The sequence below is a fragment of the Balaenoptera acutorostrata genome, chromosome 4 (assembly GCF_949987535.1).
Source record: "Balaenoptera acutorostrata chromosome 4, mBalAcu1.1, whole genome shotgun sequence".
Taxonomy (NCBI): domain Eukaryota; kingdom Metazoa; phylum Chordata; class Mammalia; order Artiodactyla; family Balaenopteridae; genus Balaenoptera; species Balaenoptera acutorostrata.
In genome coordinates, this window is record NC_080067.1 from 109,913,674 (window position 1) to 109,926,667 (window position 12,994).

At 34.1% G+C, this 12,994-nt stretch overlaps 1 protein-coding gene across 3 annotated transcripts in view; it reads right to left on the reverse strand.

Moving 5' to 3' along the window:
* The window catches only part of EPHA3 (EPH receptor A3), a 365,584-nt gene that overhangs the window by 267,546 nt on the left and 85,044 nt on the right, over window positions 1–12,994 (reverse strand). For all 3 annotated transcript variants that reach the window (XM_057545924.1, XM_057545923.1, XM_057545922.1), the window contains exon 3: window positions 3,295–3,955. In XM_057545924.1, the coding sequence (XP_057401907.1) occupies window positions 3,295–3,955 (661 nt within the window). The remainder of the gene's footprint in view (window positions 1–3,294; window positions 3,956–12,994) is intronic.

The following is a 12,994-nucleotide window of genomic DNA, read 5'->3' on the forward strand; positions in this document are numbered from 1 at the left end:
GTCCTACTCATCCTTCAATACACAGTACTCTAACTCCAGTAGAATCTATGTACCTGTGGGGTTTCCTGGTCTCTGCCACCACTGGATTGAATCACAGGGAAGAAGTGTGGGTTGAGGTTACAACTGCAATCTTTAGAATCAGACTGCCTGGTTTCAGATTGCAGCTTCAGCACTCACTAAGGGACCTAAGGCAAGATATTTAACCTATCAAAGCTTGTTTTCTCATTTTAAAAATGGAGATAATAATAAGGATGTACTTATAGGTTATTTTGAAGGATAAATGAGATAAATCATGGACATAACTTAGCAAATCAGCACAGTGTCTGGCATCCAATAAGTGCTTAATGAATATTTTAAAAATTCTCTGAATTCTTACTATACTTCTCAGAATGAAGTAGATGCTCCCTAAATACTTGTTGAAACACAGTGAATGAGTCTTGTTTTCCTCTGTTTTAGGCAACTGTAAGCCTATGGTTGCTGATCATTGTGTTATAAAATTATCCTGAGGTGTTTAAAACCTGGCTCTATGTGTATGTCAAGGTATTGTTCCATCCTTTTGTAAAACGAAACAAAACAAAACAAAAATGAACTCATGAAATACAGGAAATCTATTTAGTTATCTTTTTCACCTGTATCTTTTCTAAGTAGTACCATTCCTTTTGTGTGCCTGAATTGAAGTACTGCTGATAAAACAATGACTTGTGAGAGTCATAAGCTATTCTGACTAGTCCACAAGCTTATTGAGAACCAACCAAAATTTTAAAATTAAAAAAGGAAAGCATAACAAACACCATCACTACCACTGACAACAACAGCAAAATTACAAGCCTCACGTCATGATGGCCTACTCTATTACAGATACCAGGCCAGAATTAATTGGTTGAGTATTGGATTTTTAAGACATAGTAGACTATGCACTAAACTGACCTATTAAAAGAAATATTTGTTCAAATAAAGTTGGTTTAGACTAGGTACTACATGTAAATCAGCATGAAATAGAATGCCTTGACACATCGTCTAATAATCTGAGTACACAAAGGTTTTTTTTACTTATTACGAAAAGAGAGGAGCCAAAATTCACCGGGCAACATCAGCAAGTGTCAAGATATAACCATAAGAACAAGCTGCACCTTTAAGTTACATCACTGAAAAGTCAATCCCAATCATATCCCATTTCATGTGCTATCTCTAATTCTACTATAATTATTTTTATTGGTTTATCTTCAAGATTTTTTTCTTAGAATAAAATATTCTATGCTATTTATGCATATGTATCTTTTATTCTGCAACCAGTATTTTTAAATGTTGAAAAAGTCTGTGATAATATAGCATCACTATATCAAGGAGGTGCTATTGATGTCCTTCAATATAATAAACTACAAGACTCAAGGATGTAAAAATTTGACATAACTATTATCTCCAGGAGTAATTTTGACATAGGGTACCACTGAGTAGCATAATAGTTACTTTAAAGAAGTGGTTCAGTGAATTAAAATAAGGTTAAAAAATACAAGCAATTATGAATCTATTGTGAACTTTCTGAATACAACTTAACGTGACTCTCTTTTCTTAAATTCTTCTACTAAAGTTTGTCCTCAAGACAGCATGTAATATAGGTTAATTATGTGTATGTTTTATTTATTTTTATTAACATTTTTATGATTCTATTTACTTGCTGATACTTATTTTTCTATTTCTTATAACTTTGAATGAAATATAAAGTATTATAAAAAAATTATTTAAAATCCAAACATCCAAACAATGATTAGGTTTCTTGCTCAACGGAATATTTTATGAGATAGCTCAACATATATTGATATATATTGTTGAGACAGGGACACGTCTATTCCTTTCTTGGTGTGGACATCAGAGACTGCATCAGTAGAAACCAAACTGGAGGGAATGGACAATTTTTCAACTCTTCCTGATCTAGGCCTTTATTATTTTATTTAAAATAAATCACACAAATATATCACAAACAATACCATAGTGATAAAATATAATTCAAAGTGGAATATAAAGGCTATTGAGACTTCTCTCCACTCATGTATATACATAAGCAAGTAGTAGCTAGTCATGTTGTTTCAATTTTAGAACTTTCAAAGCCATACTTAGTAACAGTATTGTGATGGCTCTTGCCAAGGATCTAAATAACATAATAGAGAAAAATCAGACTAGAGTGTACCATTTGCTGTCATTAAAAAGAAATTCTATAAACTACCTGTAGTCAAAAGTAAAATGCTATATTCTGTTCAGATTCTTAGAAAGGCCCATTTATGTGTAACGTAGATTCATTTCTTCCACATGGACTTGAGTCCTACTGAATGGCCTCAAGTAGAATATCAAACTCAATTCTTTTGACAGAGTTTAACAGCAAACAAAGGTATTAAAACAGACTAGATTTCAAGGACTTATTACTTAAGTTCTCCTGTGTATTTATACATTTAAAAATTTAATAATAATTTCAGTGTGTTCTTAAACACAAAACCTTGCCTAATGCTAAATAACAAATTTTGGGATTAAGTGGAATTTATCATCTGATATAATCTTCTATGGAAAAGATTATCTTTTAATTGATTTTACTTCAAGTGCAAAGAGATTTTTAATAAAAATCAACTTGATAACACAGTTCAGGTTCTCTGATTCTATATAAAGGATCAAATATACATTCCCACCTAAGATGTGGTATATACATATATGTGTATATATATACACATATATATATCCTCCTGAGCAGCCAAAAGATGAAGCAAAATTTAAAAATTTTTACATTACTCCTCTATACATTAAACACTGAAGGACCAAACCTGGATTTTTAAATAAAATAATTTTTATTAAACACTAATGCTTTGTAAGTAAACCCGTATTTTAAGCACAGGTGTCACTGAAGAAAATACTATATTTTATAGCAATGAATTACCTTTTGCTATGAGAGTGATGAACACAAACATAAATAGTCAATGCAGGATCTAATTTTGTTAGACTCAGATTAGCTGAGTGCCAACGATATTTCTTCCCTCTACATAAAAGAGACAGAGACTTTTTTTTTCTTTCAGTTCGTCTAGTGGGGTGTAGGCCAGCACCACATAATCAAACATGCTAATATTTCTACATCAAATTATGAATCATCACATCAAGTGGGATGGATAAATTTAGTGTATAAATAGACTCTGTTCAGTTTGAGGCATGTTTTGCTGCCAAGTGAGTTCAGGTTAGGTTCATTTCTTTCAATTACTCTACCATAAATTCACAGGTAAGAAATACCACTGCAGGGAAAATAGAGAAGGCTCTTACCTTGGCACATAAAACCTCTTTCTTCATAGCCAGCATTGCATGAGCACTTGCCAATGGGTACAAGCCATTCACCTTCCGTACTACAGTACATCCTGGGAGGATCTTCCTCCTTAGAATTGTTAACACAAGAACCTCTAACTTCCACCAGGGATTGGGAATCCATGGGTACTGTGTCTGGAAACATAGCCAGATTCTTCACTGTAAACGGACACTTTTTGAAGTACACTCTCACAGACACTAAGGCAACACAAGCACCAACATCTTGAAAAGCCAAATAAAATCCCTTTTTGTTGACAGGACCTACTTCTCTAACCTCGGTGTTGAGTTTAAGAATACGGTCCCCAAGATCCATTTGTGTGAAACTTTCATCAGCTGCAATGGTGTCAATCTTTGTAAACTGATGTTCTCGGAATTTGACCCCATGATCATCATCAGACTCCATGTAGTATAGGTTGAAAGTCTCCTTGCAAGTTCCCAAAACCAATGGAATGCTATTGCAGTCCCGGAGAGTGAACTTGAGCTCCACGTAGATCTTCTGAGCTGAGTTCCTGGGGACCCAGTTTGTCCTCAGCCAATTATTTTGACTATGATCCATGACATTGCACACCTGGTAAGTCCTGATGGGTGTGTAATGTTCATCAACACCGCTGATCTCTTCCCACTTGAAGAATCAAAGAAGAAAAAAAGAGAGGAAGAATTAATGAGTTAAGCATGATGAATAATAGTGCATACAAGGTGAGGGTGTCGATGGAATCACAAGAAATACAAAATAAATGAGCAGAAACTGCTTTAAAAAGTTTCAAGACTTTTTAGAACAGTGAAGCAGTGCTTTCTTTGATCCTTAGACAGGTTTTGAGAAGTTTTTAAGTTAGCAACACATTGTTTGTGTTACTTATGATTCTACAACTATTATACCATCTGTTTCTATTACTCCTGTGTCTACGCTTTCTTTATACCATGCCCAGGTTAGCCTATATTGCTGCCAGGAAAATACATATTTTTCCATGTCATACTAGAGTTCTAATCCTCTATGGCTCCCCATTACCTATGCAATAACTTCACACTCTTTAGTTTGGTATTTGTGTTTTTCCAAAAACTGGCCCCAACCTACATTTAATTTTTTCTAAAAGTTTGAATTGAGATTAGTGAATTATATGTTTCACTTATGCACATACTATGTTCTTGTCAATGTGAACATTTTTTACTGTTTTCAAAAGAAATATTGGATCTTCTTTTTTTATGCTATAAAAAAAAGAGAGCACTGGTCTGTGCTCTTTTCTCCTTGATGTTTCCCATAACCCTGCCATGCTTAAGAAACTTTCTGTTTTATATAATACTTATTAAATACCTTTTTTATAAATTTAAATCATGATACATGCTTAGATTAGTTTAATTTTGTTTCATTTGCATTTGTTAGATTTTAGACCTCTTCATATCCTCTATAATATGCAGCACTCAACTTCACCTTTTGGGAGATGTATAAAAATTATTTTTTCTTTTAACATATGTAGGAATAACTCAAGGAAATAATGAATATAAAGTTCTTAGAGAATATATTTTAATTTTGTAAATAAATAAATAAATGAAATCCTTCTGAAGCCCATTAGAAATGGGTTCCTAAATTTTTCTCCATTAAGAGAGTTACTTATTTTCATAAGGAGTAAGTTTTAAATACTTTTAAACTAAATCAATGGCATTTAAAGTGTATTAACATTTTTTTCTATTTATTAAAAACACATAGGAATGCCAATCCACAACTTCTAGTCACAAAATGAGATAAAATGTTAGTTTTTTAAATTGATGGTACCAAAAGCAAAGAAATATGGCATTTATTTGGCCTTTGAACCTCATGAGAGGAGAAAATAATTATTTACATTAGGGTGTTTGAATATCAAAAGCAATCTGTGACCCCACCAGTGTGAGAAACACAGTTTTAGAACTCCTTATTCCCCTTAGCTCTCCTACCAATCTAAGAGCAAAACAAAAGCAAATAATTAAACAGCACTTATTTTAATAACTTTGATCATTCAGGGTCTGGAATATGAGAGGCACTCATTTTCTGGAGGCAAAATTGGCTAGTCTTCATTGTCACGCCCAAGATCCAACAAAGGAACAAATTTTGATTATTTTAGAAAACCCTAGCTCTAACATACAAGATATATCTATATCTTAATATAAGAAAATATTCATACTGTATTTTTAATAATAACCAATATATCATTTTCAAACATCCACTCTATAAATGTATTATACAGAGAGCTTTAAAGAAGAAAAGTATACATACACGAGATTCTCAGTTCTGAGGATTTTACACTTAGGTGCCTATAATAATAAAGTCACATTCAAAACAAAATTAATGTATAACTTTAATATCAGAAAAATTAAACAGAGTGAACTGAGTTGGGGCTCTGAAAAACTGTGATGTTAAAAAGTTAGTATTATATTGCATCTTCTCTATTCCCATTACATTGGTTCTACAATGGCATTGTAAAGCACAGAGCTAACAAAAACTTCAGAGAATAAATGTTTTCTGTGGGCATTTTATAGAACATTAAATCATGGACATCATTATTTAAAAATTAACCAACTGACTTAAAAATTTTTAGTTCAAGATTTCCTTATCAGAATAGATATGAGGTTCTACTTTGACTGATGAATCAGTTGCAAGTTTCTCCTGCTATGGACAGCATTTTACTAGACATCAAACAGAAATGACACTATGTAAAGATTTTCATAATTCAATGTAAAATATGATTTTAATTATGGAGATCTCACTGTATTTAACATTTTCCTCTCAATGCTAATTTGGCAAGCTATCACAAGTCCTTGAATGCAGAGGTACAAATTGCAAGAAGATAATGCAAACAGCACCAGCATGCTCTGCACAGGAAAAGGTTGCAGAGAGCAACTGTCACTTCATTAATTTGTCATGAAGACCATATTGCCTGTAAGCAATGGTGGCTTGCCATCTCAGACCACTTGCAGAAAACAGCAGGTTTCTAACTCTAGCATTTGCTGAGGACTAGACAGTGGAAATAAAATTCCTATATGAGCATTTTTGCAACAGCAACGCAACAACAGGAATCATTAATTAAAGTTGCTGTTGTAATGCTTACATTTTATAAATTTAAAGAATACTCATAATTATCCTATCTTCCTATTCCAAGAACTAATGGATATGTTCATAAATTATTAGAGATAACATACTGTCATAGTCGTTGCCCCAAGGCCAACGTGGACAAAGAAAATGGGCCACAAAGCATTGGTGACATATAGAATTGGGAGGTACAAAGCACCTATCTCTTCATTTTTCTAATCCTTAAAAAAACATCTGTTCAAGGAGTATGCAGCAGTAACACTGTCTTCAGCAGAAGGGGACACAGAACTTGTAAGAACTCAAATTCTTTCTAAAGCTCAAATTCCCCAAAATCAATAATTCTGGTATTTAGTGTGGTTCCCAGATTCTTACTATAAGCTTTTATCATTAGACCACAGAGACCAGAGCTGAATTTCTTGCTTTGTTTTTTTTTTTATTTTTTTATTTTTCCAGATCATACAACTATAAGAAAACCACATGTCCAGATCTCTGTTCCCTAGAAGGGTCATTCTGAAATCTATTCCCTGTAGCATAAGCGCAGTGAGCCTCTTTATCATCAAAATACAGTGTAAGATGTAAAGGAGGATCAATTTATATTTACTAGGTAGAACAGCTCCTTGTCACTGAGTCAAACGTGTATTTTGAGGGAAAACATATTTTTAACAATTAATCGGCATTTAACCTAAAAACACTCATTCTGATAAACCTCCATTATAGTAATTAAAGATTTATACTAATTGTTGATATTAATTACTCTTAGATACATTTTTGGTTACTCGCCAATAGGGATTAAGGAGGAAAATGTGTACATTTTCTTTAAGAGAGGGAGAACTTGCATTGCATTTAGTGCATTGGCTAACATAAAGAAATACGAAGAAAGTGAGAAAAATAACTTTATGATTTACCTTATAAGGTTTAAAGCAGTTTCTTAGAAATTTTCAGATGATACTAAAAAGAAAATGATAACCAATATGCTTATGTTTGCAATATTACATTTGTAATTCTAGTGGTTAATAAGAAGCACATAGTTCTGCACTTTACAAAGTGCTAATGATGACTAATCTTGTGCTCAGTAATTATAAGTGATATTAAATTGGCTCATGTTATTCTTTCTCCACTCATGTTTTTACTCCTATGTTTCTTTCTCTTTGTACACATCATAGCTATTTCAAAATGCAGTGTTCATCCTAGAAATGTTTGAACATTTACCATGCATCAGCATTTTAAGCGTGGCAATGCATAATCACTTACAGGAAGGATGTTACTGTCAAGTGTCAGGCACAGATATATCTACAAAAATCATTATATTTCCATTTATTCATAAATAGTTTTTCTTAGCCCATAGGTCTCAAAAGTACACACACACACACACACACACACACACACACACACATTTGTAATAGTATCACGTTAAAAGGTAGAGTAAAATAAAACTGTTGAGACAAATGAAAAATAGAATTTGGGGGTTTTGGGAGTCTTGTTGCTGTTGATGATGATTTGGGGTCAAATCAGAGGAATACATTTGTAACCAGAGGATTGAGGAGAGAGAAGGTGGGGATTTGATATTGAAAATCTAGCATCAGTAACAAGAGGCAGGCCAGAGTCTAAAGATCAAAAGGCGTAGAAGGTACATGCCTCAGATGGTATGTCCAGTAATCTTAATAATAATGACTACTATCCATTCTCCCACCCACCTTTAACTCGTAAGTATTTAGCATAAATTGGATAATGGTATTAGAAGTGTCTTGTGGAAAATAGAGAGGTCAATGTTCTAGTTTAGGTGAAGTATACTGAAAAGAGCTGGAAAACTAGGAAACTAGTGAAAGGACCAGAGCTTATTATTGAGGAAAGCCAACACAGGATTTCGGAGAGTAGGAGGAAGAGTTAGGACCAGGAAAATGTATGATCTCTGTTCAGATATTAGGTACATTCTGGTACATTCTGTAGTTAGAACAAGACACAGGCTATTCAAGGTAATGTCTTCTGAAAGCTTGAGCATGTGGGGGTCCTTGGGGCCCCATCAGCCCCTACCTTGGATTCTCTGTCTTTACCCAGCACCTCATACTCAGAAAGCTTCCATCTTCAGTCTTAGTACTTCTCAGTTCCTAAAACCCCTAGACGGAGACAAGAACTAGGGCATCCTCAGCTTCACCATTTCTAGGGCTTTAATTTTAGTTATTCTCCTCCTAGCTGGGATTGATTTAGTGGTACTGTATTGAGATCTCAGGGCTGTTGCCACATCTTTGCACCTGTGGACAAATATCCCATATTTCTGAGTACAGTCTAATTTCCTTACCTCAAAGGTTCTTATTTTTGACTAAGCATTAGCCAGGGAGCTTTCTTAAAATACTGCTTCATAGGTGCCTATTCAAGAAGCTATTTCTTTTTACACTGCCTAGGTGATTAGAATGTGCCTAGGCGATTCCCTAAGGTTGGGAACCAATGTTCTATGTCCCTTGGCCAACTTTTGACCTCAACTTGACCTGACAGCATACTCCACTATCAGCTTGCAAGACTTCTGAATCTCCCCAGAAACTACGTCTAAAGTTTACAGATAGCCCTGCCTCTGTCTCTGTAGAAGGACCTTTTGCTCAGCCCTCATCCCATCTGTTTTTTGATTCCAGATTTGCCGAGGCCCAGATGTGCCTTATGTAGAAGCTCACCTGAATAACCTCATCTTCCACCTCCCACAAAGATTTGTAAGATATTATTATAATAAACAACATAAATCTAATCATAGTGGTCTTCTATTTTGCATTTGGTGGTAAATGCAAAACGTGTGCGTTACAAAAAGATGTAAACAGTGTGTGTGGGAGGGTTACCTCCAATCACATATTTCTCCTGGTATAAATATAAGACAACTGGTTTTAGACATGTTACAATTTTTAGAGTTTGCTGTAATTTGGTAGTCTCCTACTGTGATTTCTGTAATGATTTGTGATTTTTAAGATGCCTCTATAATAGCAGTTTTATTTGATTCCACATGCATTTATTAAATATTTCTATATGCAAAGCCCAAGTTAAAAACTGTGGATAGTAAAGATAAGTAAAATGTGACTTTTGCTATTCAGGAGTTGATGCTGGAGGGAGAGGTATAAGTATCACTGAAGGCAGATGATGATATGCTGTCTATTTGAGGTGTTGAAAGGAGCTGTGGGGAAAGGAAGGATTACTGCTGGAAGGAGGTTCCGGGAAAGCATTAAAGAAGAAATGGAAAGGTAGGATGACTAGAACTTCTACAGGTAGAAATACGGGGGCACACAGAAAGAGAAAGTGTGAGCAAACAGGAAGACATGTGAGGACAGAACCTGTTTAAGGAACTGGGTTCTACTTAGGCTGGAATGTAGGGCATTGAGCAGCAGGGATGTGGGCAGTTACTTAGAAAAGAAAGGCCTGGGCCAATTTGGGAATATCAGCTGATATGTGTTTATTTCATTTGCTACCGTGAGAAACTACTGAAAAGAGGCACATGGTTTACTCTGGACTGGGAGTTGGTTCTCCAAAGAGAAGGCAAAAGAGGGGCTTTAGAAAGACCACTGCAGAGATCCAGAAGAGAAGCCTGAAGAAGATGACCTCTGTTGAGTGAATGAACAGTGAATATTTCCCAAAAGATTATAAAGGGAGATATTTTTTCTTATGAATTTATATAGGATACGGCTACATGTGCAGAGAGTAACACAGCTCATTATATTATAAGTTTTTGACTACTAAAACATATTTCAGAAAGATTCCTGTTTGTACTGAAAGATTGCAGGCAACAACAGAAAAAAAAATTCAAGGGTACAAGTATGTAAATAAATGTTTCTTTAATTTTTCTTTTATGAAATAGTGTTCTCATTAGATCCTATATATCTGATTTGAAGACTATTTAATTAATATTTATTGAGTAACTACTATGTGCCAAGCTCGATATTGATAATGTAGTAATGAAGGAGATAGGAATGGTGCCTGTCCTTAAGGAACATACTGTCCTTATGTTATAACCATTATTATATCCATTTTTATTTTATGAAGACATTTTCATTCATTTCTTTGTTCATTATCCTTTCTCCCCTGTATGGTCTCTGGTTTGGCTTATCTTTCCCTCCCAAACATTTAGCCCTGTGCTTAAACCCAAATAACTTATATAGACTTACTAAAATTAAATAGCATGTGACGTGCCAAATGTTCAACTTATATGACTAACAAAGCACAGAAGTATGCTTTGGGGTACAGAAGGCACTGAGTTTTAAAAATCAATACTCTGGATAGTTATGTGTCACAGAGTGGCCTTCACCAAGTAAATATAAGACACATGTCATGTTTATAAGTATTCTGTAATAATTAAAAAAAGAAGAAGGAAATGAATTTCTACAAAATATGTGTTAACAAATTTATGATAAAGATTTTTGGAATATATGGTGAAAATTTTTTGAAAGATGAAGAAAAAGGATCTTAAAGTTTGAGAGATGGTGGTAGGCAATGAAAATCTTTCCAAAATTATGCGAAATGCTTAAAGATCTACCAAAAAGTGAATTTCTAGCCAGAGGAATTAACTTGCAAAAGATACACTAAAATATAAAACATACCATGGGGAGACCATATCTAAATTCACCGTTGTCGAAAGTTTTCAATTAAACCTGCTATTCAAATTTACCTTTCCTGAAGGGAAAAATGCCAGTGTAAAGGAAAGATAGGAAAAGTATACTTTGCACTATAGAGGTTTGATATTAATGGTGAAATATTTCTATTTATAATGTAAAAGAAACATAATTGCAAAAATGTTATTTTTAGAACTATAACCATGAAGTACATATACCATTATCTGAAAATTACCTCCATAAAGAGCAGGCCAAAATAGTTAAAAAATCATTAATAAACCATTTATCTATTCTATAAAAGTTGGGGAAAATCATTTATAATTTATCGGAATTTTTTTCACTCTTTCTGTTCATATACAGCCAAATAACTTCACTTTTCAGAGAATAAATTTCCCTTAAATATTAGGGAGTAAAACAATGAGACTATCATGTTTCCAATTCTTGGAAAAATATTTAATATGAAATTGCCCAATAAAAAGGTAATTTTAGAATTCAGTATAACTGCTTGGAAATATGGGGGAAAATTCCATGCACATTGGCTTAACTTGTCTAGACTGAAAACTGTGCTAAAATGGACATTTACAGAATTATTACAAATGGCCAACTACTTAGAAATTAATGCATAGCAGTGACAGCAGTACATTTCATGCCAGTTGTGAGATTCATGTAATTTCCTGCTATGATAATGGGTCACAGACACAGTAATTCATAGCAATTTATTATATACCTGTGGAGCACTCACAGTGATGGAAATGAAATTAACTCATGTCACTGTGGAACTTATGCTAAGTTTTACAGATCTTCAGATAACTCAGTTTATTTTTTAACACGATAAGTGTAATTCCTGAAAGCATTTTTCTGAGATGTAAGCTGCTTTATAGCAACAATTTTAAAGCTGCAGCGACATCTTTGGCTGTTCTTCCCAGAAGGGTGGCAACCCTGTTTCACTGGAACATTTTTAATCATTTATCCATTGAGTATCTTAGAGAGCCCAGGTAAGGGTCTAAGCTCTAGAGACAGACAGACCCTAGGTTTGAAGCCTAGCTCTGCTACTTAATAAGAGGTTTAATAATAGACTATGATTGGACTTCCCTGGTGGCACAGTGGTTAAGAATCCGCCTGCCAGTGCAGGAGACATGGGTTTGAACCCTGGTCCGGGAAGATCCCACATGCCTCGGAGCAACTAAGCCTGTGCGCCACAACTACGGAGCCCGCGCTCTAGAGCTTGCAAGCCACAACCACTGAGCCCACGTACCACAACTACTGAAGCCCATGTGCCTAGAGCCCATGCTCTGCAACAAGAGAAGCCACCACAATAAGAAGCCTGTACACCGCAACGAAGAGTAGTCCCAGCTCGCCGCAGCTAGAGAAAGCCCACATGCAGCAACGAAGACCCAATGCAGTCAAAAATATATAAATAAATAAAATAAGTTTATTAAAAAAACAAATAAATAATAGACTATGATTTAATTTACACAACTGTAAAATGGGAAAAATCATAGTAAACTCTTTCTAGAGATGTTGTTAACAAAAGTAGGTCATGCATTTTAAACATCTGTAACAGTGTGCAGCACCTGGGAAGAAATACACAAATGTTATTATTCTGCTAAAGTTAACAAAAAATGTCATTGGAATATATGGATTTTTTTCCTTATAAAGTAATAGGAATGTATTTTAAATTCAAGATATTTCTATTTCCTACTCTTACTTCATAGTCTAGAGAGTCTTCAAATTTATTTAAGGTCACCACAGTTTCTGACTAGTGCAATTTATTTTACTGTTTTGAAATTCAATCAATATAATTAATGACAAAAGTTGACTATCAGACTGCTTCATATTTATATTATAAATGAGCCTGCTGTCTTTTATCTATGATAAATTTGCTATTCTATGTGGAGTAAAGTTTTGCCAATGTTATTCCACACTTTACTAGGTACTATAGTTCTATAACTTTATTAGACATTTGACTTCAATTCCTTTCACTATTCTTTTTAAAATAAAAAGTATATGATCTATCTGTATA